Consider the following 27660-nt stretch of genomic DNA (forward strand, 5'->3'; position numbering starts at 1 on the left):
ATGCCCAATCAAACAAGGGCAGTCAGTCCGCAAATAGAGAAACTATTCCGCCCCGCACCATCGGATCCCTTATATATCAGAGGACAATTTGGACCGGATTCACTAGTTGTCACTACTACTCGGAAGAGGGCCAGTACACCTTTGTCCTCTACGGAAGCTCCCCCAGACAAGGAGAGCTAGAAGCTATATACCATGGGTAGAAAATGTGCAACTTCGGCAGCATTCAAAGCTAGGATCGACAAAAATTCCACACTGTCGGCGAGCTATAACTGCACTAAATGGGACGAGATTACGACACTTGTTGACTCTGCTCCAGAGCCTCTGAAATGTAAACTTGTAGCCCCCCCCCCCTTTTTGGTTTAGGCCTGTACTACACAAGTCTGTAGTGTGACTGAGCAGCCAGGCTTATCTCAAGAGGGGTAAATGTGAGCTGTAGAGCTGTAGTAATGAAATCCTGCACTCTGGTGAGGGGATTCGAGCTCTGGTCGTCCTGCTTTTGGAGGTTCCGTAGGAGACTCCTGGAGCATCTAGCCGGATTTCAGACGTTGCATTCGACTACGGATTACTCGACCACTGGCACTCAATTCTTGCTGTTGCAAAGAAGTAAAGCCAGTCGGGAAAATGGTCCAGTGGAGTTTGTCTCTGGGTTAGTTGGTCCCACTAACACAAGGTTAAGATGTCGTCCCTTCAGAGCTTCTCTGCCGAATTGATAAAGGAGTTTCAGCACCGTAGCAGGGCTTCACTGGGCAATTCAAAGGTCCATGAGGATGCAGCAAGCTTCGGTCACAGTTTCTTTGTTGGATGGTTCTCCCAGTGGTTGACTCTGCCTCTTGTCCCAAAATCCTTGCCTTTTAAGCAGGTTTCTCCCATTCATGCAGAGCCTAGGCTGTCAATCGCACAACAAGGTGGCTGTCCAGAAAGGACGGACAGCCAGCCAGCCAGCCAATGAGGACTGGTTTCATTCAGGCATTCCTAGAGACAAAGGACGGGAGTTTCAGGACCCTCCCTCACATTCTGTCCTTCCAGACACACTGGAGCCCGAGGCGGGCTTCAGGGATGCAAACAAAGGGATCAAATCTGTTTTGACGCACAGAGTAAAACCAAAGAAAGACTGCACAAACAGAAAATGGTGAAAAAAGAAATCGGGGGTCATTTTGACAAAATGGTCACCCATGGGTGCTGTACTTCAACTGAGGGTAGAGCCTGCGGTAGAAAAGCACAATGGTAGAAACATTAAACCACTGCCACCAGCCATTTAAAGTAGTGAGGGTAACATAAAAATGTTACAAGAGAATGTAATATAAGGGGCTACTAGGTAACCTCCCAGGCCTCCAGATAAGATGGTGTATGCTGGACCTACAAAGAGAATAAGTAAAGTCAATTTCACTTTACTATTATTGGGAACAGTAGTTATAAGAAAAGGTATTTAAACCTTGTGACAAATCTAAGATTCTCTGTGACACTGCACTGAAGGTACTGTGCGTCACCATACAAAAAGTAGATGCCCATGGAGTTTGTTAGACTCCTAAAACATTGGAAACACATAATCCAAATCAGGTCAAAACACACAAGCGAGTGAGAAAAAGGTGTCACTCAGTCCAGGGTTAAAATTTAAGTCGTAAGTCCATGAAAGGATCTGGGGGTCTCTAGAGTTGAAGGGAATTGGCACAGAAATGAGAATTCTCCCCAACAATAAATATTAAATCAGTTGCATTACAGTTTATGTACCTGGCATCGTATTACAGATTAGATGTATGGTTTCTGTGTAACCTAGTCCTTGCTCAGAATTTGGTAATGTATCCTCTTGTACCTGGTGTTCAACTTTGCCATACAAGTTATTGAACAGCCCATACCCTACACCATCTCCTCAAGTTTACTTCTCTGGTTCGTGGCCCACTGGTCGCTGTTAGGAAAGATTTTCATGTGTGTGGCTTTCCCTCCATAGACCTCTATGGAACCCCACAACATTTTGCTTTTTGAACCTGACCTGACATTTGAAGGTAAATAAAGCTTTTTTGCTTTGCTTAACTTAGCTCTTCTGTTTAGGGGGCCCTGATCAGTCCCATTAACGGTCAGAGAAGGGGGACTACGTCCTCCATTGTGAAATGTCTTTTTATTCTAAACTGCACACACCTTAGTGTGTTGTGGTAGGGATACCTTGTGTCCCTTTAACTTTGTCTTTTGAGCCTCTATGGTTACTTGCATGATGTGTCCAAGATAAGTTGTGAACTAGTCTCTACCCCTGCTCGAGTATCCTACCCTTGTAAGCCTTCAGAAGCACCCTCAAACCATCCTGTGGGTTGACCAGTTTCCTTATTGGCGATCTCACTGCATCAATTGTTGCCTCGTGTTCAAACTTGGCACTCCATAGATTCTCGACTTGTGTAACCAGAGAGCTTACCTGCAGTTGCAGCTCTCCAGCATTAAGAAGAGCCTCATAACACAAGCTTTTTTGTTTCTGCAGAGAGGGTTGACTTCCGCCATTAGATCTTGTTGGTCATTGCAGTTTTCCACCTACTATGGTGTCCTGGAGGCCCTCTGAGGTCATCGATAATGTGGTGGTGGTTTCTTTATCGTGCCAAGGTCATGCAGCTGTCCAGTGCCAGGAACATTCTCCCCAGAGTGTGGACCCGCTAACTAGCTGGACATGAATCCTGATGCCGAAAGTGACATCTGCACCAGCAACCCCTAAACCCTCTCCAATGGAACCAAGACGGCAAGCTTGGCAGCTCATAGATTTCAGGAGCCTCTGCAGTGGTCCCTCAGCGAATTGAAGTACGATGGGTTAACATACCTGTTTTCACTCCCTGTTGCCATAGGGTTTAAAAGGTATAAAATCCTTACCATACCTCTCCCTTATCCGACTGTGTTCAGTGAAGGTCTGGTCAAGGATTCTCTCAAGGGCTTCCCTTAAGATGGTGGGATTGAGAGAAGCTCTCCTAAAAACTGTATTGCCATTGTTCTTCAACTTTGAAACACTTACAAACTGCCTGTTGTCGAACACTTGTTCAGACTACCTTAAAGACTCTTCCTCCTGCAAAGAGCTCTATTGGGACTTGTGGCTCTAAGGGTACCAGGCCCAGTCTCTTCTAGCAAGTTGGGGCAAGCCAGAAAGACTCGGACCAATGGACATGCTGTCAAAGAGTTTTGTTTAACTTAAAAGTAAACGCCTTTCTATCACTATTGCTAAAAGGGCGGTTGCTTTTCTAACACGCTATACTATGTGCTCGTCAATGGTCAAAATAACAAAACATTCCTCTGTCCAAACCTATCTTCTAAACTGGCCCCACTGCTTAGAAAAAATATAAAAGAAAAAACTAGGCAGAATGCCCTGCTCTTCCTCACCCTGATCTCTCTAGGGGCTTCCAGGAAATCCCTCCTAGTTCTGGATCCTAATGTTTGTTCATAGAAACAGTTTCTCCCTGGTTTACCAGTTCTGGACAGTCTGACAAAAGTTCCAAAGTGTCTGAAGTTTACAAAATTAAGTCTCATGTTCCAGATAAGACCAAACATCCAAGTGTCCTTATGTGGAGGGATATTCCCCTGATCCCTCTTCACCAGTTGGATTGGCTACTCCCCACTTGGGTGCCTCTGTGCTCCCCATCGAATCTGTTCTTCACAAGGTTTATTGAAATCCTCTGATTCCCTTGGGTTTCTCTGTCCCAATGTCTCACTTCTCTCCCTGGAATATGGGTAACCCCTCTTTCTATATGCGTCTTTTGGTTTTCAAGAGTTTGTGTGCCGTTTGCCTGATTAGAACATTCAGGTTTCTTGGGCTCCTGTAAGCCTTATTGCTACGTGGTTCTTTATTTCTCTGGTCCTTTATGCCTCTTTCCCTCTCTGGTCTCTTGGCTCCGCCCCTCCCTCACCCCTCTATTATGAGCAACACCCGGCCGAAGAGCAGAGTAACACAGAACCGAGCAGTAACACAAAACACGCTCTTGTCTAGATGAGAATGCCAGCAAGCGTTTTCCATGACTACTTTTACTCTGCTCTTCAGCTCTTGCATTGAGAGCGGAGGATTCGTTCCTCCTTTGAGTTCTCGTTTCTGCGTCTTTCTCTGACAAGGGTCCCACCACGTCCTCCACCTATTCGTGCCTTCAGGTAAGGCTTGCTTTGTTCTACCATAGCCTGGCTGACTCGTGCGGCTCTGTTCCGGGTTGACTATTTCTCCTTTCCGCGCAACAGCAGACCCAGCTCTGCACCTCAATGACATGCCCATGTCGACGGCTCGTCTCTTGGCATTGCTTCTTCTCCATTTAAGGGTAATCACGCCTTTCATTCTCGCTCCGGGACCAAAAAGGGGCGTGTTTGTTTAGCTGTTAGGCACTTGTATAGACCGCCACTGTCTTGAGCCAAACGGCCAAAGGCCCTTTCAGCATTATTTTGAGTCTTTCAGCTGAATGCAACATTAGTTTCTATGATTCCCATGTATGCAGAAAATGCCTTAGTTATAGGGAGTTCCCCATGGGAATGTGTCCCCTTGTCGGGAGTCGCTCCTAGTCAGGTCCCGCTTTCCCAAACCCATAGGGACGGTTTTGCTGAGCCGGCTCAATTCCTAAGCCTCAAAGGGGGGTGGCTACCCCCAGGGAAGAAGGGAGGAGACCTACCTCCAGGTTCATCACACAAGGGAAGGACTTTCAAAATGAGGAGCCTTATAATTCTAAGGCTTTGTATTGTGTTGTAACTCTTCTTTTGATGCATTACTTATCAAACTGCTTTGTTACTTACCTTGTCTTTTCTTCACTTACTTTGCTACACTGCAGTGTTCTATTGTTGATGTGGGTTTCAAAGTAAAGTGTTGGTGCTCTGTAACCAGAACACCCAAAAAGTGAATGTGTATAGTAGTGTATGTTTAGTGATTTACTTGTTGTTTTTAATTGGTAAAAGTCGTCTTAAAGCCTGAATACATATAATTGTAGCTTGTACATTCTGCCTTTGTGGTGTTATGAGTGCTACGTGTGTGCTTAACTGAACCCTTCACCACACTCTTCTAGGTCTAAGCCTTGCTGCTCAATCACACTATAGTTTCGCTAGATGTCCTTCCCTGTTCACCACAACAGGGTGGCCTCTCCATCTGTCCACAGGGATGATTCTGAAAATCCCTCTAACAGTCACAAACATCTTTCACACGCTGCCAATAATGATTGTGCTGGTAATCCTCGAAGGGGATCTTCACACCGGCCCTCTAAATGCGAACAGCTGGATTACCTGTGTGTGCGCTGTGAAGCCCTCCTAATGGGATCTCTAATTTGTGCATATTGAAAAACATGCTGCTCGGCTCTGCCCTATTAGCATAACACCCAGAGATTTAAATCTGCCATTGGAGTGGAGGTCTTTTTGTCATTCCTTCCATTTACTTAAGTGAAGTCACCAAACGTCTCAATTTTGTCTGTTGGAAGGGTTCGGATATGTGAGGCGGACAACTTGATAAAGATTTTTCACAAGAAGCCATTTTATGTGTAAGGTAGAATTCTCATAAATGTGCAAATTCCCTTCTCCTTAAAGAACCCCGGCAAAGTTGCTGGATTTTGAGGACTTTTTTTTACCTGGAGAGAGTGCAAGCCTTTTTTCTCCCCACACTCATGTATTTTGATGTACTTTATTCTTGTGTTTTTTGATGATGGAGTTTTAGATAACTCCATAGGCATAATCTTTTGATGTGTGTTACACGGCACCCTCAGTGCAGTGACACAGGGGTGCCTTTTAGGCTGTCCAAAGGTTTAAATACCTTCTCTGGGATAAACTACTGTTTCCCAGAGAATGTAAAGTTAAATTGACTTTACTAGTCTCTTCAAATTCATAGACCCAGAACACACACTATCTTACAATAGAGTGCTGGAGGGGTTACCTACTGTCTCCTATGTCTAGAAACTCATGTAGCAGTCCCCTGAACTACCATGATTTTTCCCGACCGTGAACACCGGTAGCTAAAAATTGTGGGAGCTAACCTTTTTTCTTTCAAGATGGCGCCTAAGCCCCCTTTGTTTAAACAGGTCCCGGTCTGAGTTAGATAACTCCATAGGCATAATCTTTTGATGTGTGTTACACGGCACCCTCAGTGCAGTGACACAGGGGTGCCTTTTAGGCTGTCCAAAGGTTTAAATACCTTCTCTGGGATAAACTACTGTTTCCCAGAGAATGTAAAGTTAAATTGACTTTACTAGTCTCTTCAAATTCATAGACCCAGAACACACACTATCTTACAATAGAGTGCTGGAGGGGTTACCTACTGTCTCCTATGTCTAGAAACTCATGTAGCAGTCCCCTGAACTACCATGATTTTTCCCGACCGTGAACACCGGTAGCTAAAAATTGTGGGAGCTAACCTTTTTTCTTTCAAGATGGCGCCTAAGCCCCCTTTGTTTAAACAGGTCCCGGTCTTCTTTTTTTGCCATTTATTTTTGGAAAGGTCCTTCTAGAGTTTGTCTCTGCACGCCAAACCAGGTTGGTCCCTTTGTTTCTATCCCTTTGGCGGGCTTCAGGACTGAAGACCGCCTCTGGCGCCCGAGTGTCTGGGGTGGGCAGAAAGTGAGGGAGGTGCCCGAAACTCCCTGTGCTTAGACTCCTAGGAGACCCGCATGCACTCTGCCGTGATTGGCTGGCTGATTGTCCAGCAAGGACAGCCACCCTCCTGGGTGAGTGGCAGCTAGGCTGGAATGAATGGGAGAAAACTGTTTAAAAGGCAAGTCTCTTGGCTTGGAAGGCAGTCCACCACTGGAACGAAAGAACCGAAGACGAGCTGGAAGAGGACGGCTGCTGCAACTACTGGACAGTTGGTTTGCCCGGTGGAGCCCTGCTGCAGGTCCGAATCGCCAGGTTCATCTTGACAGAGAAGCCCTTCAAGACAACTTTTTCCTTTGAGTTGGTAGGACCATTCGACTCGTAAGCCACCTGGACACCATTCTCGGAGCTGGTTGTATTTTCCTCAGAATGCTGCAAGAAACTGAATAATGAGGGAGGAGGACACCAGCTTGTGTGCTTGAAGACAGCTACTGGAATCGAAGAATTGCCAGTTTGCTAGCTTTGTGACCAGTCCCTGTGCAGTGCAGGAGTCCCCCCCGACGTCCTCCTTGTCCCCACGACTGAGGCTCAGGAACTGCGAGATCTGCAGGAACTGCCAGGAACAGAAGTCTTCAGATGCATCTTTTTCTTCAAAATAAGGTACTATGAAAACCTGACTGAGAGAGCTTACCTCACTGCGAAAGTTCGTGGAACTTTGCCAACTTGCAGGCCTAGTCAGCTTGTGACCCAACCTATGAACCTTTCTTCCATGAACTACTTCCGAGAACCGTGGCAAAGACTTTTCCGTTTCAGAACCGTTTTTACCTATAAAAGACACTAGTCCATTGACTTTGGCCTACCTATTGCATTGAATCAACTCCTCTGGTGAACTCAAACTATTTGCACTGTTTTATTAACTTATGCCCTTTTGCTCCTACTTCAAATGCTCTGAATGCCATTTTGCTCCTCCTTCAAAGTATTGTAAATGTTTCAGAACCGGTTAGTGTGAAGTATTGTATATTTTTGTGTGATATTGATTACCTCCTTTTAGTGAATGTTTTCTAACTGACTGTGTGTAATAAATTAAGAAGTGTTTTACCAAGAAACCTTGAGTTTAAGTGTCTATCTGAATACTTGGTATTGTAGACCTTTGTAACATCATTACAAGCTCACATTCCCTCTTGAGATAAACCTGGCTGCTCAGCTCGCTACCAAAAGCTGTATGGTACAGACGTATACCAAAGGTTGGTTTTGCTTACACCTGTAGTCCTAGTTGTGTGTAGTGGTCCCAGAGGGTACTGCATACAAACTTTGCCTAACATTATGAACTTAAAAGGATGTGATAAACCTAACCTAATGTGGGTTTCCCTGCCTATTGTATTTATTGAGCACTAGTTGGGGTACTCGCGTTGCCCGTGTCCTGATCCAGTGGTGTCTCATGTGCCCTGGAGGATGTCGCTCTTGTCGGCAAGTCTTGCTTCAGTTTTCTCTGGCATCTCATCTGCCCGGAGAAAGTTGCTCTTGTCCTCTGGTTGGCAAGTCGTGCTGCTGTTTGTTGTTGTTTCAGAAGCTCTTGATATTGATTTTCGCTTTGCATCAGATGGAGCTTTTCCAAGTGATGTTCGTTTTTTGTGTGGCATGTTTTAGTCCTGCAATGGCTTCAGCACATTTGAGAAATTGTCCAAGAAAGATTGATTGTGCTCTCTTCTTGTGAATGAACCTGTAACCTTGCTGTTTTCCATATTTGGAGTGGCTTAAAACAAATTTAATTTATTTTGAAATTCCCTTTTAAAAATGTTTTTATAAACACTTTCGAAGTGTATACAGTAGTAATGTATTTCAAAGGACTAACCAACACATCAAACATTTTGCTTCACTTTTCCAAATTTTGCCTCCCTCTCGTACCTACTTAGTGAATCAGGGTGAGCATCAGTAAATGAGGGTGTCTATGGAGTGCATTTTTTGCATCCAAACTTCGACCCAAACTTGCCCCAGACAGATGAGAAATCCATGCAAAATTTGGTAGATGTGGGGTCGACTGTGTGAAACAAGGGTCTTACTAGTCCTTGTGACATTCAGATGGTGCAAGTGCAGTATCAAGAAGTGCAGGGGGAGAGGGCAGATGATAATTGATAAGAAAGGAAGAGGGTAAGGAGGGGGGAAGTGCTGGGGGACAGGGGGCACAAGTGGCTGGGCAAGTGCTAAGGGGTGCCAGGAGGGCATGTTCTGTGGGAGCAAGCCGTAGGGGTCAAGGTGGGGGGGCAGCTTAGGCAGGCTAGTCAGGGAATGGTGCCCGAAGGCAAGTGCTGGTAGGCAGGCAGGTTGGAGGGGAAGACTGGACGAAGGAGCTCCTGGCCCTGACGGGACTCATAAGGGACACAGGCATCCAGTCGTAGAGGCAGGAGAAGACTAGCAGGGGAGAGGGAAGGAGGAGGAGAAGACGAACTTCTTGAGGAGCTTCCGGGAACTTGGAGATCTGGCTCAAATCGAAGAGGGACAGGAAGGCTGTTCCAGATGGAGGCTCCTGCCGAAGAGTGACATCTACATCCCACGCTCTGCTTGGAGAAACGTCTGATCTGCAGAGAGTTGGAGCTAGAGGACCGAAGAGTTCTAGCCAGGCGGTATTTAGGGAGAGACAATTGAATGTAGCAATGTCCCAGGCCTCAGAAAGCCTTGTGGATGGTGCAGAGGGTCTTGAATTTGATCCCTGCAACCACCGGGAGCCAGTGGAAAGATTTTCGGGCTGGCGAGATGCGGTCACTGGGCTTGAGGCCAAGGAAAAGTCTTGCAGTCCTATTCTGGATTAGTTGAAGAGGGTCGGACTGAGAAAAGAGGCAGATTAAGGAAGAGGCTGTCGCAGTAATAGAGCCTTGAGAGAACCGGAGCTCTGGAGACATTGAGTTTCTGCATGAAGGTGACGAAAGGAAGAATGTCTTTGAGGAGGTGAAGCTGAAAGTGGGCCTTCTTTTTTTTTTCCATTTTATTTTTATTGTATTTGGTTTATGAAAACTTTTACAATATTACAACAAAAGCATATCAACAGTTAAAAGATCATAAAACGTACAATTACAGAAGAAAATGAAAAATAAAAGACACAAAAATAGTCTTGTTATCTTAGAGGAGAAAAAGAAAAGGAGAAAAAAGAAATGAAGAAATTCATTCATTAATAAGTCGAACAAAAATCTCCATTACAAAAAGATGCAGAGTTATTAACGACACGCACACCCCACATTAGAGTCCAGAAAAAATCAATACAATCTGCACCAAGACAAATCTTCCCATTGAAATGATGCTTCCTTTGTTCAATCAAGCTCAAACACACTGTAACCAGATGTTTCAAAGATTCCATGGTGCCAGACTTTTTGCATGTCCAACAACTAGTTTGGTCCTGTGTGGGTAGCTGATTCAGTCGGAAGCGCATATGATAGTGGGCCTTTTTGGCAAGGTCAGTGATATGAGTTGAGGAGAGGGAGGAGTCGAAGATGACACCTATGTTTTTAGCCTCACATGTGGGAAAGGGGACCCAAGGAGGGCATGCAGAGCATAGGAGGGAAGGTGGGAGTAGGCGTCCCAACGAGAAGGATCTCTGTCTTACTGGCGTTTAAGGCAGGGATTGTTAGCCGTACACCATGCCTGAATAGCAGTCAGTCGGGAATGGGAGAGGAGGGGGAGGAGGAAGAGGAATGAAGCTTAAGGGAGAGCTGTGTGGAGATCAAGTGGGTAAGATAAATCACAGTGAGAGGATAGACCCTTGAGGGATGCCACAAGTTGAGTCAGGCGGAGGAGAGAAAGGGGCCCAGTTGCACTTGGGTTGGCTAAACGAACACTTGAAACTCAGACTAAAGGAAGACACTGTAATACAAAAAGTAAACTGTCGCTCACACTTTTACATACAACAAAAGCATTTCACATATTTATATGGCTGTTCAACTAAATATTCTTGTAACCAGGGGCGGATCCCCTTTCCCAGGATCAAGGTAGAATTTTCAAATGAATGTTCCAGTGGCTAAAGTTCACTCCAATAGTCTGGTTCTACTTCAAAAGATAAAACGCACATTTTTATCCCAATAACCAAGTTCTGTTTCCAACACAAAGGTCTTTTACTTCTGGAGGGTTTCACTTGGCGTTGTGATTATCGTAAAATCAAACCAAGTTCATCTCAACTTTCCCACAGGCTTTTGTTTATCAAGGCAAAGGTCCTCATCGTAACTCTTCCAATTAATTTTTCAATATGATTTCTCTTCTCTTGAGAAATACAATTACTACACACTTCTTATACACAACAATGTTTGCGTCTGGATGGTTTTACCACAGTTTATCAAATGCATTATTGGTGTTGCCACTTTCTTTCCACCAAAACCTTTCACCACAAAGCTGCACTTTAATGTCCTCTTCCTGGTTCACTAACCTACCAGGACTACAACTGACAATCCCTTTCCTGGTCTAATCTCCTACCAGGATGAATCTCCTAACACTACTACAAGTACTCTGCTGTGTGGTTTACTTGAAAACATCACTAAAGTCTTTGACTTTCAATAACAATACAATTCACAACTTCTTCCAGAAGGATACAACACCCATTGATGCTTTTTTTCCTCTGATTGATTGACCACATGCAATACAGGTTACACTCCTCTCCCCCTTGCCATTCTCCACAAGGAGTGCCACTTTCCTGGCACTTGTTGATTTTCACTATTAGATCAGGTGTTATATCGTTTGTCTTTCTCTGTCCTTTTTTTTGTAATGCTGGTTATCTGTATCACATATGGCCTCCTCTTTACTTTGGCAATACTGGTTATAGTTTTGGTGTAATATTGTTCTCTTTTTACTTTGCCAATGGTGGTTATTCTGTTTTTAAAACTGCCCCCTCTTTCCTGGGCAATGGTGGTCGCATCCTTTAAATATTTCTCTTTACTTGGGTAGCGATAGTTCTAAAAATGTCTCCTCTCCTCTCCTTTCCTCTTGACATAAGTTTAGGGCCCAAAACATTTTTATTAGTTTAGTATTCAAAAGCTCTATAAGCAGTCAGCGGTTTACAAAGGAGTGCCCAGATGTCACCTGCCAGAGGCCAACTCGCTGGTATTACCCTGCCCGTCCCTGTAGCTAGTTGCCTCTTCTCTGTTGGGCGGATTTGAAGCTTCTGACAGCTCAGTGACTCAAGCCTTCCCAAACAGGAGCCCATTTGCTCCTTTCGCTCCTGGTACTCACCAGCCACCGGAGCCAGGCACAAGGCGCACAGAGGGCATCTCTCCTATGGGGTAACATGCACTAGCAGCGCTTCCCAGTGCACAATCTCTTGCAACTTGGACTTCACCTTCTCCCACCTCTCTCAGCACCATCAACCGTTACAGATATGGCGGTGGTCCCAGCATCCTCGGCTGTCTGCCCCTGCTGCATACACAGTTGCTTATAACATCTGCTGCTTCTGCTGCTCCTCCTGATCTGCACCTTATAGGGATTCAGATAATAAAAATTCCTGCTCAGGTGTAGGTAGTCGGGAACATTAGACTGCATACTTCAGTTCTGTGCCTCTGAGTTCCTCGTCCCAGTACCTATGCATTGTGGGACTTAAAGTCCCCAACTTTCTTCTTTTTTATCACAGATTTCCTTTTTAACTTTACCCAACTCATTCTATTTATACAACATGCCTCTAGATAAGTGTTTTAAAGACCTTAATGGTTGGTTCTTTATTTAACAGCTCAACCCAAAGGATAAATCTCGTTTCTCAGAAGTAAAGGTATTGATCTGATCCTTACATACTCCATTCTTATGCTGTCCATAAGGGTTTTCATTACTAACATTTTGGATAACTTTGCAAAGGGGAGCCTTACTCTCACACCAAGCCATTAGGTGTTCAGGCATCATGGATATCTCGCCCTCCGAAGAAGAATTCGGTGTCTCTCCTAGCGGAACCTCCTGTTCCCCTGGGTGCCTTCTCCCAGGTGATCCACCCAGCTACTACCATCCACAGGGTCAGGTTCAAGTAGCGTCTGCCTTCCCTAGCCCCCTGGGAGGAGGCTTTAGGCAGGGATTCTGTGAGACTCAGTTCCTTTAAGGTGTCTCCCCAGGTTCTTGTAGACTTGTTCTCTGCACTCTTCAGACTTTCGCTTCTCACTGAGAAATGTAGATAGTCTCTCTTTGACTCTGCTTTATTCTGTACTCTTGTTCTTTTAAAATGAAAATATGATCAGCTCCTGTGTGATTCCCACAACTTTTGGTACTCTTTCCAACTACTGGGTTGAGTATGCAGGGTCCCTGAGTGATCTTCAATCTTCTTATTTCTTTGCCCCCCCCCCACACCAGGACAAGTATGCAGGGCTTCGGGTGATTTTTACTCTCCTGATAACTTGGTCACTCACTGGGACAAGTATGCAGGGTCCCTTGGTGTTCTCTATGCCTCGCTCCCTGGGTCTCCCGATCTCCCCTTTTAGCTTTAGTGTCGGGTCTGCATCATCGGTTCAACGTTTTGTTCTTCGTTTTTAGTGTCAGAAGTCCAGTTTGGATTTCTTGGAGACTCCAGGTGACTCCTCATATCTGCTGGTTAACTCCCTCTGCACTGGGAATGTTTCTGGGCCGTTTTACCACCATTTATCGCCAGGATCTTCTGCTTGGCTCTATGTTGCTGCAGGTATGTGGAGAGTAGCTGCAAAGTAATTTCTGCCCTGGATTGTCAGTCTGGGCCCACTGAAGGTGCCACTAGTCTTTGTCCTCTTGTTGGAACTGGTTGTTGCCGTACTACTGCCTTTTGGTGTTCACCCTCTGCTGGGAGCCGTTTGTTTGGTTTGCCTTTTCTCCTGGGAACCTCCCTCACTGGATGTTTCACTACTGGCTTGGAGGTAGAGACCCTAGGAAGAGCTTTTTATTTCTTTTCTGCATTGTTAGGGCTTAGTTGTCTGAGGATTCAAGTCCTAGTGAGGCAAATCCTATAAACCATACCTGTAGTGAAGAGCTGTCTGCTTATCGGGATTTTGCGTTCCCTGGAGGCTATTCTGCTGAAACTGCTGACATGTGAGCACTTATCCTGGGGTCCTAGGAAGGGATTTAGTCCTGATTGTTCCTCTGGCCATGATAGTGATTCCAGGGAGGCGAATCCCAACTGCGGTTGCTCATAGACTTGCATTGGGGGCTCCTTCTGTTCTGCAACTTCTTTATCTTGGAGTACCCCTTTGGAGCATTCCTTTCAATCTCTTGTGGCATTTCCGAGGGTTGGTTGTAGCATCTGCACCACTAGCGTAGAACTGTACTTTACTCCTTCACTGTGGATGGGCCTTTATTTACAATTATATCAAATGGAAGTATGAACTGACACTGGAACACTCCTTAAAGTGACTCTGGGGTACTTACCTGCCCTTGGACATTTTTACTGGATCTCCTAGGGATACGTTGGTCCCTTTTAATTTCTGCAATGGTAAATTTACCTGAAACACTGTAACTGGTAACATTATGTATATTAAGCCAGGAAATATAGCAGGGAGGTAACTAGTGTTGACATGTTCATTGAGTTTTAGAAGCTGTTGCTAAAGTTCACTGTTTCATGTTCTGAGGCCTTAATGTATTGTACTGGGCATTGATACTGTAATAAGGCCCTAGGAGGTCTCAATGAATGGTAAGATGTTTTTTAGGACTAGGGAGTGTAAATCTATTTTCCCCTTTGGTTTAAATTGTGGGTTCCCTTCTTAATCCCACACCCTGCCATGTGTTATGTGCTGGCCACCAGGCCGAGGGCCTTTCACATGTTCTAGGGTTTGGATGTGTCTTTAGGACATTGCACTTTGGAGTAAAGACTACTAGGTACTTACCTACTGGTGGGGGGGGCAAGTGTGTGTGTGTGTGTGTGTGTGTGTGTGTGTGTCCAATCCCATCCCCCTCCCGCTTCATGTAGGGTATTTGCCCCCGGGAAGGAACCCACAAATAGACACTGGGGTTAGCAGTGCCCATGGGCATAACTGTTTTTATAATATACTGGTATCTTTTCAATACTGTGTATTAATGTTTGAAATACTTATTTGAACTGATAGTATTCTCTGCAACTATTAAGGTATATGTGTTTTCAGTATGTCTGCATGGTGTATTTTCTGGATTTATGTGTGGACTAATAGTACCTCTGGGTCAACCTCCTATCCCTACCTGAGAGTTCAGCCTGGTCGATCTGTCGACGCAGTTGATGTTTAGAAGAGATTCGGCTTCCCTTTCTTGTTTGGTGTTTTAGCCTTCTCTCTAGGATTAGTTATTGTTGGTGCCGCAACAGAGGGTGGTCTAAGAAACGCCTTAACATGGGATGAAAACCGGTGGTGCATGGAAGTGCACTGGAAAAAGATGAAGAACACGGTCCACTGCCACCAGGCTGCCCTACGCACATCCAACAGGCATAAAGAATGTTGTTCGACAGATGTGAAAAAGGTTTACAAATTAAGGTGGTGTGCGCTATGGTAAAACAATACATAAAACATGATTGAGTGAAATAGTCCTCGGCACTGGTAGCCTTCGAGCTCACTAGTGCCCCAAAAATAAATGAGCTGAGCAAGTAAGCAAAGGTAAATAAAACGTTTTACTTTACTAAGGGACCCCCCAACTTTGTGCTTTTAAACCTGTCCTGCATTTTTAAGGGAAGTAAAGACGTTTTGCTTTACTTTACTTACTTAGTTCATCTGTTTATTACATTTCTCTCAAGCACATTTTCATTTTCTTTTTTACAACATAATGCTCTTTTAAATACAATTTACTTCAAAATGGCCACGCCACAAGATTTCGTCTTCTCCTTTGGCGAACTTGTCTTTTGTTGCCCTTCATACTGTCTCTGGGCACATTATGCAATATATGGTAAGCCCTTTCCAGGGAAAAGTAGCAGTGGGTGTGGGGGCTGAGACTGCCTGGTCCCAGTCCACATCCTGGCCAAAGTGTGCCTGTTGCTGAGCACATGTGGTGGCCGGAAGCGGTCCATGATTGGACCGCCCCTGCCAGTTTCAATGGCGCAGCTCTTTGCTTTCCTAGACTCTCGGGCGACTCCAGCTCTACTTTCTGATAAGAGAAAGACTCTTGCAGCCAGTATTCAGACCGTTTTGGAGCCTAGGCCCCTTCTATTAAAGTGCATTTTCAGAATCCCCCCTGGGCATGGAATATGAGAGGCCTACCTATTATGGTGAACAGGAAAGACACTGATATTTTGCCCAACCCAGTCAAGGTACAGTAGCGGAGCTGTAAGTCTTAGACTCAGGAGGGTGTGAGGGTGGTTTAGTGCTCCAATGACGACAGCAGAGCACTCCAATAATTCTGGTTAGATAGAAGATGTACAAAAAATATACCATTGTTTATTATCCCTTTTAGAACACTCTAATTGAACTTCCAGGGAAGTATTTTCATAAACTACTATCATGTACAAATTACGATCATATACATTCCCCATTGGGAGTTCTGCTGACAACACCAACGCTTTACCTTAAGAAGCCATTTTGCATTAGTTGGCAGTTAAGAGCAGCAATCATAAATAATTGTGCGTGAGAAAGAGAAAACAGTAACTTAGAACCAGTATAGAAAGTAAATTTGGTGGAATGCCCACAGATAAACATAGGATAAGATCCCTAGTTCTTAATACGTCCAACCCTGCTAAGAAGTTGGGCTTATGCCTAAATGTTAAAAGTTTAAAAAGATGTACTTTGCAAGCGGGTTTACTATGATTTGTGAACAAGAGTTTCCAAAGTTTTCCTTCCAATCCCACCACTATGGGGTTGGGGAGGAGGAGGGTGGGGTTGCGTTCAGGGAGGGAAATACTTGACCATACTATCCCCGATCTTAGTCAGGTAAGGGAGATAAAGGGTTAGGACATTATGGTAAGTGTTAGGGGGTTAAAAACAGCTATGCAGACTCTTCCTCTTTACTCTACATTTTTCAGCAACCACTTCAGGGGTTCCTTAATCCACTGATCCCAATTGCTTCTGTGCTATGTCTGGTCAAGGGAAGTTCAGGAGCTGTGGGTGCAGAGGTCACTCTGTGTTTGGATTGGGTCCGGGTAGTACATGGGTCCGGACTCCGGTGATAGTTCTGAAGTCTGGACAGTTGGACACCCTTGGCACGATGGGATGATGACCTCCATGGAACAGGCAACCTCTGAAGACCTCCAGGACACACACTGGTTGCAGTGGCAGTTAGCGCTGTCAGGTGGCAACAGACGATACTAGTGGTGTCAACAAAGGAGCAGGCGCTGCACATCTTTTCTTTGGTTAGGAAGGCTGAAACTTCAGGATCAGGGATCTTTTTAACAAGTTGATGATCCGCAAAATTACAAGGAGTCACTCGTAACAGTGACTGCTTCAGCATGAGATCTCGGGAGAAAGCTGGTCAGTCCACTGGGTGGACCAAGAACACTTCTGAAGGCTCGGCAGGCACAGATCATTGAGCAGGGGTCAGGATAGGTTGTTGCCACCGGTCTAGGGGTTGAAGCACCAACAAAGGCCTTCTGGAGATCAGGAACAGGACTTCAGCAAGAGTTGGCTGGAGGCAAAGCAGGTCATCTGCAATGGTAGTCCTCGGGTCTTCAGCAGGATGCACTTCTTTGTAAGGGTCTTGGCTCTCACAGGTCCACCAATGATAAGGATCTGCACCATTCAAACTGGTAAGTACTGTCCAAGCCTGGGCAGCCTCGGGGCAACACATCTGCTCAGCAACAGACACATTGGCTTCGATGTGGACTGGGCCCAGACAGACCCATCCCCACATCTGGCCACAAACACATAACGCCACTTTGCCTGTGAAAGCAGGAGCTTTTCCCAGGAAAGGGCATCTCATATATTCCAATTCTAGATCTGAGCGGGCAGGAATAATTGCAAGGTATAAAATAGCCAAATAACAGGTGAAAATGTCCTGGTACAGCCATTTTACAGTACATAGTACTCTAAAAGGCTTTATGTGGTGAGAAATGCAAAAGTGCTCAAGTACAAAAATGGTAGAAAAAGATCTGCTGCCCGCAGCCCAACCAAAAAGTGACAATAACGTTAGAAGGATCCAAGGTAAACTGACCACTCTTCACTCTAAGGGGATATGAGAAGTCTTAAAAATGCAAGAATTCGAATAAGGGAGAAGTAGTCGCCCAGTACTGATGGTCTTAAGGACTGGTCAGTTTCCACCTAAAAGTAAGCAAAAAGTGAATTGTAGCTGAGGGCTTTATTTGGCTCCAACAATTCAGCTCAGGGAACAGATACTGGCATAAAAGTCTAAGTGAGGAAAGCAGCTAAAGGAAAAAACAGACGCAGCCCCAGGATAGCTTCCCTTGACTTGATGGGGAATTTGAGCACAGGTGACTTGTGGCACATGCTGGCGATATGCAAAGTTCCATGGCTCTGTGTGCAACGATGACTTCTGCAGCGAGGTAGCCCGGGAGACAGCTGGTCAGTCCGCTGGTTAGTCCAGGGACTCGTCCAAAGGCACCGATCCTGGAGCAGGGGCTGAGACTGACTGTTCCCAACGGTCCAGAGGTTATAGCGCCAATGAGGGTATTCTGACAACAGGCAGAGGTGCATGGCTTCACTGGGCCAATCACTGGGGTTCATGCTGGTCAACTGCTGGGGTTGTCCTCTGGTCATCAGCGGGCTGCTCTTCATCGTAGTGGATGCAACATTGATCTGATGACCAGTTGCTGGAGCCTGCCTTTTATCCAGGATTTAGGTTGGGACCAAGCCCAATGCCACCAATGATAAAGATGTCCAACATTCAAACAGCCCAGGGTCCCCCAATCCTGGACAACCACTGGTCATTGCATCTGCCCAGCTAAAGACTTTCAGGTACCGTAGACTGGATTGGGACTAGACTGCCCCAGCCCCTTCCTCTGTCCCCCACCTTCCCACACACAAAGCCCATTTGGTTGTGAAAGCAGCAGTTTTCCCTGGGTAAGGGATTTCCATGTAAGGCACATGACCAAAGAACAAGAGAAAAATCTTGTGGCACTGCAAATCAAGCCTTGAGAGGGCAGGAAGAAGCCCAAAGGACAGGGTGAAGTCTTGAGGCACTGCCATTTTATCGTATATGGTACTCTAAAAGGTGGTATGTGGTCAAACGAAAAGTGCATGCAAGATTATAATAACACTGTAAAAGAATCATCTGCTGCCACCAGCCTATTTCGGGCACATCATGCATGTAACCATACATTTGCAAAAGACAAAGTTAACGGATCACAAAGTAGCTGTACTGCACTCATTGTAAGGGGGTGTCTGCAGTTTAAAATAAACAAGGAATTTCACAATGGAGGACAGAATCCCGCTCTACTGATAGGCTTAGGGCCAATTCAGTGCCTCTGAAATAAATGAGGTAAGCAAGATAAGTGAAGCAAAAAAAACATTACTTCCATCCAAAGGCCTGTCCAGTTCAAACTACAGCAAAATGTTGGGAGATTGACAAGATGTCTATGGAGGGAAAACAACAAAAAGAAAATGGTTCCTAACATTTGGTATTTTTCAGTTGTTTTCCATGGCAGTAAAGCCAATGTGTACAGACTGGCAAAAGACCCTTCTCATTTAGATACAAAGTTAATGCAGTGTATGAAAACTGAATCCTTCAAAAGGACATGCTGAGATCTAATAATTATCACTTTGATGGCTTCTGAAAATAAGGGTTAGGGGGATGTATAAGCGTGGGTCTGTGCTCCTCAAACTGTTGCTGCACATGCTGTGCTTATTCTCTTGTCTTGACTTCCAGGATCATCTGATGAAGAATTTGCTGGTGCATTGTACCATTTCAGCCACTCTTTAGTGACATCTGATCTTCAGTCTCCTACATTACAGGTGAGATAAGCCAATTGTACAAGCTGTCATTTCATTGCCACTGTTTACAAATATCATTAATTATGTGGATAACCCCACTTAAAGTAGGGAGCTGATATTACCTTCTCAGATCTTCGCATGCAGCCTCACCTTTACTTTACTTGACTTGGCTAAGGCAACAAACAAGACTGCCTTTGGCTCCTTTTGGCTTACTTTAGTAACTCCCCCTCCCCCTCGTCCCTTTGCTGTTCTGTCATTAATTTTATTTCATGTTCTTGTTGTGCGCTCAAGCAATCTGGCATTCTCTTTAGAGCATATGATCCAAGAGGGCCTTTGGTGTCCAGATAACTTTTATCTCCAGTAAGTCTGTATCCAAAGCCTCCCTGCAAAATACAAATCCTTTTTATTTGTGCTGCTTTTTTAACCCATTTGGCTACCAGAATTGGGACATTCCAAAAGTGCCAGATCTTTGTCCCTGGGTGTGGTTTCATTCCCAGTCACTGTGCTAATGTGTTAGGACTGATGTTCTGTACTCCTGGGGGGACAGATGTATAAAATGACAACCTAAATTGTGAAAAGGGACAATTCTGGGAGCTGTAGCTAAACCAGATGAAGGTAGCAGTGATGAGTGGTCTAGGCTAAGTTTCTAGAGGTAGTGAGCTTGTAAAGGGTCCACAATGAGTACACACAATGCGTATAAAAATATTTATTTATTGGCAAACACTATGAAAAATTAATCAGGTAGAAGTATCACACAACAATAAAAAATTGAATACATATTTCTGGAGCTTGTGGGTCTGCTTAGTTCACAAGCTCTGCATAGTCTGACATCTAGTAGAGGTCGCAGAGTATTACAAGATTTGTTTTTGAAATGCAAACAGACGTCGGCAGGGGGTGTTGGTAATACTATCGCTAGAGTGATGTGTACTGTACCCATGGTCCTTCATGCGTCGAGGTCCCTCAGATTTTGTTTCTGACATGAGGTTGCATGAAGTGTATAGATATATACCCGAAACTGTGATAACCCAGAAAACATCTATGCTCCTTCTACTCCAGAAGGGGAGGAAGAGTGGGCGCATGTGAATCGAAGCAGAATCAAGCACCAGAATACAATTACCGTGAGTAATGTATCCCTTTTTAGGAGCTTGTGGATCTGCTTAGATCACATGCTCTGCATAGATTAGCGAGCAGTATCTGGAGAATGAGGGGGGGTGTTAGACGGGACAGCGGAAAAGGGATGTTTTAGGACCGCTTGTCCCACCTGTGAATCTGCTTTTGAGTGTGTGTCAATGCATTAATACAGAGTTCTCTTCCAGGCTGATGTCTTTGATTAGCTAAAGTTGCAATTATAGACTTTCTTTCCTTTTATTGTTCGCTTTGCTGAATGACCATCTGACAGCTCGACGGCTCTTGTGAAAACACTCATCGACGACCAGGCGCGACATTCACTGGCCTCTGCCCATTACAGTAGGGAGAGAGGGGGGGAGGTTTTTCATACATACTTTTAGAGAATGCTTATTGTATTCTCCTCTTTATTCTTTTCTCGCCAATCTGCCCTTGTAAAATATAATGGACAAAACCCCTTTTAAATTTTGTCCCTCCTGCCACTGAAAATTCCTGTGGAAAGACACGCATCGAGTGTGCATTCACTGTCTCCCGAGGGCTCACCTTGAAAAAATGTGTAAATACTTTGAACTTTTTCAGCCAAAGACCTTAAAGGATCGGCGGACCAAACGCTGGGCCGCTCACTCCATGCAGACCGAGGCCTCTATCCACATGACGGAAGACTCCAGCGAGGGCTCCCGACTCCAACGACGGCGGTTCTGTGATGGAGAAGACGCTCGGCTGCCAGGGCACACACCAGCACAAACACACTAAAATCATACCCCACGGCTGACTCTCTATGGTGTTAAGGAGAATTCTCTTATAAGGCTAATTTCCCAAACCTAGTGAGTCCCCCAGCAGCTTTGCTGGATTTTTGGGGTTTGTTTTTTTCTCCTGCTAAGAGTGAGACTCTTTTACTCCCACTCTTAGGCATGATTTGAGGTATGTCGTTGACTTGTTATGGGTTATGGGGTTTCTTTTTACTCCATAGGGTATCATCTGGTTTTCTGTATGTGTGGTACACAGCACCCTCAGTGCAGTACCACAGGGGTGTCACAGTGACCCCCAAACATAGACTCCATACCCTGGGACTGACTACTGTCTCCCAGGGCATGTAAAGTCACCATTGGCTTAACTAGTCCAAAATTGTGAACAGAACCCGTACAAACGATCATATTGTGGAAGTACTGGTAAGGGGTAATTCGATTGCCCCTGGGTCTGTTTTCGAGGGGGCACTGTCCCGTCCCCCCTCGTCGAGTTTCTGGCTGGTGGCAGTGGTTACCACGCAAAATATTCCAACGGAGTATTCTCTATGGGATTTTCCCATTGATTTTAAACGCACCACTTTTTGGTACAATGTTAAAGATACTGCCGGTTTATTTATTTAATATTAAATCCCCGGTTGGGTCTTTTTGCCAGAACTCTTTTCTAAAAAAGTCAAATTTTGCAGTTTTTTGTACTTGCTGAAAAGTAAAACTTTGCTGCCCATTGCTAATTTCCCTGTACTTGCTTGCAATCTGTTGCTTCTCTAACTTACCAGCCAAGTGACCTCTCCACACCTACCTGCCTTTCCCTCCCTGCTACCCCCAGTCCCCTTTTTATTTCTTCGCTTCCACTGCCATGGCGCTTTCTGTCTCCTATATTTTCCAACTGCTTTTCCATTGTCTATTCCTCTCTTCTCACTGTCTGGCAGGAAGAAATTCAAAAAGGATATCTTGGCCTCCAACCCTGGTCTCCCCCTAGCTGATACCTATTCCAGCACTTCCTCCAGACAGACTCTCACGGACATCCTCTTTGTCGTTCCTTCGCCAGATCTATGGACTATTCATATGATCTCTGCTCTGTCCTATCGCCTCCTCTCCCATTAATGGCGGCACTCGTTGGGAAGTTCTCATGGCCTCATTCGACTCCTCTAAAGTCATCCTTGAAGTCTACCTTAATGGCACTGTCATGATCCAAGGCCCTCCAGCCAATCTCCTCCATTGTAGGCATTTCCCTCGCCTCATTAATTTCTTCTCTCCTGCTGTCCCCTCCTCTCCTCCCTTGGCTACCTTGACCTCTCCATCCTCGTCCACCTGTGCCCCTCCTAGGGCTCCTCCCCCTCCACAGGGCATACCTCTAATCTGTACCCCTGCCCGGAATGTCTTTAAGGATGGCAACCTTCTTCATCTTGTCACTCTCGCTCTGCTATTAAACACTCGTCTGACATCTGCGACCTCCTTAAGGAACTTGACCTTGACGTCCTTGGTCTTACTGAGACTTGGTTCATGGCCAGCTCTGTCACAAGCTTTGACGCGCTCCTTCCTGACGGCTACAAGATCCTCTCGGCACCCAGATCCTTCCGGTCCAGTGGTGGTGTAGCCTTGATCTTTCCTCTCCCCCTCTCCCCCTCTCCCCCTCTCCCCCTCTCCCCCTCTCCTCCTAGCCATTCTCTTACCATGGCTACTATCTCCTGGCCTCCTGGTCAAATCACATAATTTCTCTGAGTGGGCTGATCTCTCCTCCTCCCTCCTGGCCTCTATCACTCACCTTCTCCTCCTTGGTGACCGCAATATTCATATAGAGTCTCCTTGTTTGTCGTCTTTACTCTTCTATGGCCTCTGCGACTCCCTCTCTCTGTCATCCTCCCCTCTGGCCCGACTCACTCTGCAGGGCACACACTCGATGTCTTGATCTCCTCTGACCTCCCCCTCTCCATCCCACATACCACCCCTCTTGGAGAAATCATTCCCTCCTTTCTTCTCTCGCAGGCTCTTTGTAATACCCTTGCCTCTCACTTTATCTCAAAAACCCAGGACATCCTGTCCACCCTCTCATACCCTCCCCTTCCTCCCCACTGTCATGATTCCTGCCCCTCATGTCCCCAGCCCTCCAAGATGTCAGGCTGGAGCCAGGCCACGATCACCTACATGGCCCTCAAGGGCCTCTCCATCCCTCCAAAGACCCACTTGGAGTCAGACTTGGCGCTTGTGGCACCAGACTCATTCGCTCACATAGGATAACATTGGGGATTGGACTTGTAGTGCATTGATGGGGACAAGATGGATGCCCCCACATATTTCGGTTCCCAGAACTGCATGTGCAGTCTAGTCTTTTGGGTGTGGTTCAGCCCAGAGACACCTGGGATACCCAGAGACTATTTAAGCCACGCCCAGGCTGAGAAACATGCTGTGTTTTCTGCACCTGCAGCGTGACACTCAGCTTGTTTGGATCAGTCTCCAGTAGGCCTGCATCTTTCTTCTGCGCTAATCTCCTGCAAGAACAAGAACACCGTTAGGAACAGCCTTGCAGCGCTTCTGCCTATCATTCTTCGCTTCTTCTGTTCTGCGGGCATCTTCGGCGGTGTCATTCCCATCCCGGCACACCACTTCCTAAGGAAAAGGGAAAAGAACAGAAAAAAGGCATTAGTAAGCATTCAGCAAATCTTCGCTTATTTTTACAGACTGTACAAGCTTCAAACGCTTACCTGAATCCCAGCCACTCTGGGGGAACTCTGCCTCCGGAACTTCTCATCCATCTGCAAGAGGAAAAAGACACCCCAGGTTAGTGGGGAAACATCTAGAGGCTCCCCATACCGCGCTTATTCACTGCATTTCTTCTTCATAACCGGCATCCACGCTGAAAACATCGCGGCACCTAAAAGACACAGAAAAAGAACTCCTTTCAATACAAATACGAAAGGGTCGCATCGCGCGCCACGCTCTCGCTCACCTTCAGTGCTACTCATCTCAGCAGCACGCCGCCATCCCCGGACGCCGGCCATCATCTAAGGAAGGAAAGGAACAAAGTTAGAGAACTGTTCAAAAGACTCATTATACTTACCTGTCGGACTCTTGCCAGTGAAGTAACTAGGCAGTAAGGAGCCCGCATCAATCAACGTGCCCCTGCGCTGATAGCAGGACGGGGAGCACACTTTCCAAGAAAACAAGGTGAGCTGTGGATCAAAGGGAAGGGTTGGACCTCGGGGAAGAAGGGGTTCAAGCACACAGAGTCAATAGACAGTTAAACTCTACCAATCCTGTGTTTCAGGCCCAGTCCCCAGTCGAGTAGACTCCAGGGATGGGTTTGAGGTTGTAAGAGGTCATAACAGGCTGAGTGACGTCCCCGTGGATACCAGGTGAGCGTTACACCCACCCTCCATCTGTGCTTGCTGACCTTCCTTTAACCACTGCCCCACCCTCTTTCTCATCCTTTCTTCTTTTCTCCCCTGATGAGGTCGCTAGACAAGTCCGATCTATGAAAGCCTAATCAAAACGGGTTCATTCCTGTTCCTCTAAAACCATCAAGGACCACATTGATACCCTTGCTCCGGCCCTTGCTGATTTCTGCAACCACTCCTTTGCCTCTGGATCCTTCCCCCTCCCTCCAGAAGCACTCCCTTGTGCATCCTAGTCTCAAAAAAAAACCAGCTGATCCTTCTTGTCCGTCCAACGGTCGACCAATTTCTGTTACTCCTTTTCTGGGCAAAATCCTGGAACAACTGGCCATCTCTGAGATTAACCTCCTTTCTAACTCTGTTGACTGTCTCCATGACCACCAGTCTGGCTTCAGAGCTGCCAGAAGCATGGAAACTGCTCTCCTGAATATCCGTGAAGATCTGCTCTCCAACCTTGACTCTAACATTCCCTCTGTCGTCATCCTACTCGATATCTTGTCCGCCTTCGATGCGGTCAATCATACCATCCTGCTCAACCGTCTCCGTGATACCCTGGGTATCACTGATCTGGCTCTTGACTGGCTGACCTCTTTCCTCTCTGATCGACCCTCCCATGTCCAACTTGGGTCCTTCCTATCATCTATCTTCCTCTCTACCTGTGGTGTCCCCCAGGGGTCTTACCTCTCGCCCTGGCTTTTTTTTTTCAAATAAGTTTTTATTGACAATTTTAACAAGATTACATGAACACAAAACCCTCCCTACAACAAACACCCCATACCCCTCCTCCCCGGATCCAAGAGCACCCCTGAGTGCGACCCTGAATGAAGGTCAATCCATATTGCTATAAAGTTTGAGCTACTTCCTTAGAATGGCTGCTCAGTAGGTCCCCTGCATCAGTTCTCACAAGTCCGACTGTTCCTGCGGGCGATTTATGCCAAAATGTACCATGGCCTTGGGGCACCAGGCTCGGCGTGCCCCCGCTTTTAGTTAGGTCAGTAGGTTGGACCAATCTGAAACAAACAGCAAATGGTCTCCCTGGATAGAGTAGGTGATCCATTTCAAAGCTACTAACGACCAGATTTTAGCAATCCATTCATATTCTTGCGTGGGTTCTTTTGATTTCCATTTTCGGGCCAAGACCAGGGCTGCCGACTTCATCATCACGTAGAGCTTACGGTCTGCCTTCGTGGCTAGGGTTGTCAGGGTCCCATTTAGGCCCATCAAGTCCAGACCTCTATTCGGACCTACCCTGATTCCCAGCACCTGGATGACCGCCCGCTGGACCTGGGTCCAGAATTGGTCGATTTTCGGATACTCCCACCGGACATGAGCCCAGGACCCCACAGCCCTGTACCCCCTCCAACATAGCCGTGACATATTGGGGAATATCTTATTTAGCCTGACCTGAGTTGGGTGCCACTGAAGCATCAATTTCAGCCACATCTCCTAAATCTGAATCGATCTTGTAAGTTTGGGGATCTGTGACCACAGTTTCTCCCAAGCCGGCTCCCCTATCTCTGACCCTGTGTCCCCCTCCGATTTCTTCATATAGTTTCTGTTCAAAAGGGCTTCTCCCTGTTTAATGTGTTTATAGATGGAAGCCATAACCCCCTTGTCCCCGCGTCCGAATCTAGGTACTCTTCGAAAGGGGTAAGGGAACGAGACCCCGCCTGCTTAACCACCGGATGAGAAAGCCAGTGCCTCATCTGGAGATAGGAAAACCTATGCAACTCCCCTATGCCAAAGTCCTTTTTCCACTGCTCAAATTGTTTAATCTCATCTCCGACAAACATATCCCACACCAATCGGCAGCTCCCATGGAAACAAGGGTTAAAAACCGACGCACTAGTATATTCGCCGTGCAGGGGTGTGTAAGGGGAGGGGAAGGTGGTGATGTGCGCCCTTTTTACAGCTTGATCCCATGCCTCTCCCGTTGTCGCGGTTATTGTACTCCAGTACATTTGGATAGGTCTATCAGGCCTCGGAAACCACAGTATACCCTCCAGATTCCCTCCCACCACTGCTCTATCCATCGGCCTCCAAACATTCCCTCTGTCGTCCCTTAACCAATCCCTGATAACACGGATCTGAGCCGCCATTTAATAAACCCTGAAGTCCGGCTCCCCCAAGCCTCCACGGGCTGGCTGAGCTTTCCTTAGGGAGGCCGCTACCCTCGGGCGTTTCTGATTCCAGATAAACCGATTGGTTATTCTCTTGATGGCTCTGAAGGACGCTGGGACGGGTACCGGAAGGGCCGAAAAGTAATAAAGCAGCAGAGGTAAGATCGCCATCTTCACGGCATTACCACGTCCCAGCCACGATATCGCCAGGGGCCCCCAGTCCACCATCTTAGTTTTGAGCTTCTGAAGGAGAGGAGGATAATTTGCCTTGTAAAGAGCCTCTAGCGTTTTGGTTGGCTGAATTCCCAGGTCCTTCAAGGATATGTCAACCCACCTATACTTATATGCCCTCCTGAGGTCTTGCTCCGTGCTAACCGCCAATGAAAGAGAGAGGACTTTGGATTTATGCATGTTAATCTTTAACCCCGGAACTTGCCCAAACTGTTCCAGCTCCCTGCCCACTGCCCGTAAAGAGATGCCAGGGTGAGTTCAGGTCAAAATCATGTTGTTGGCAAAGGCTGCTACCTTGTGGACATAACCTTCGAACGGGATGCTCTCTATATCTTCGGCTGCCCTTACTGCTGCTAGAAATGGTTCCGGATGGAGAGCGTAAAGAAGGGGAGACATTGGACAGCCCTGTATTGTGCCCCTTTCTACCGGGATCGGGGCAGAGACTTGGCCATTAATTGCTAGTTGGATCACTGGATTTTGATAATTAGCCCTGTCTCGGCCGGTGAAGCCTGGACCAAAGCCCATCTTGACCATAGCGGCAAACAGGAATCCCCACCCGACCTGATCTAATCGCCTTCTCCGCGTCGATTGCTAGCAAAAGGGCCGGGATTTTCCTTTTCTGGGTCTTTTAAACCAGTGGGCCAATCTTCTTACGTCGCCAGATGTTTGCCTGCCGGTAACAAAACCGGACTGGTCTGTGTGTATTAATTTGGGGAGGATTGTGTCAAGAAAATTAGCTAGAACTTTGGTATGAATTTTGGCGTCCACATTAATCCAGGCTATAGGACGGTAGGAC

At 46.3% G+C, this 27660-nt stretch overlaps 1 protein-coding gene across 6 annotated transcripts in view; it reads left to right on the plus strand.

Moving 5' to 3' along the window:
* Positions 1-27660, plus strand: part of UBR4 (ubiquitin protein ligase E3 component n-recognin 4) — a 2945062-nt gene that overhangs the window by 503414 nt on the left and 2413988 nt on the right. For all 6 annotated transcript variants that reach the window (XM_069611069.1, XM_069611071.1, XM_069611072.1 and 3 more), the window contains exon 17: positions 19189-19274. In XM_069611069.1, the coding sequence (XP_069467170.1) occupies positions 19189-19274 (86 nt within the window). The remainder of the gene's footprint in view (positions 1-19188; positions 19275-27660) is intronic.

The sequence above is a fragment of the Ambystoma mexicanum genome, chromosome 8, assembly GCF_040938575.1.
Source record: "Ambystoma mexicanum isolate Mex_15411 chromosome 8, UKY_AmexF1_1, whole genome shotgun sequence".
NCBI lineage: Eukaryota > Metazoa > Chordata > Amphibia > Caudata > Ambystomatidae > Ambystoma > Ambystoma mexicanum.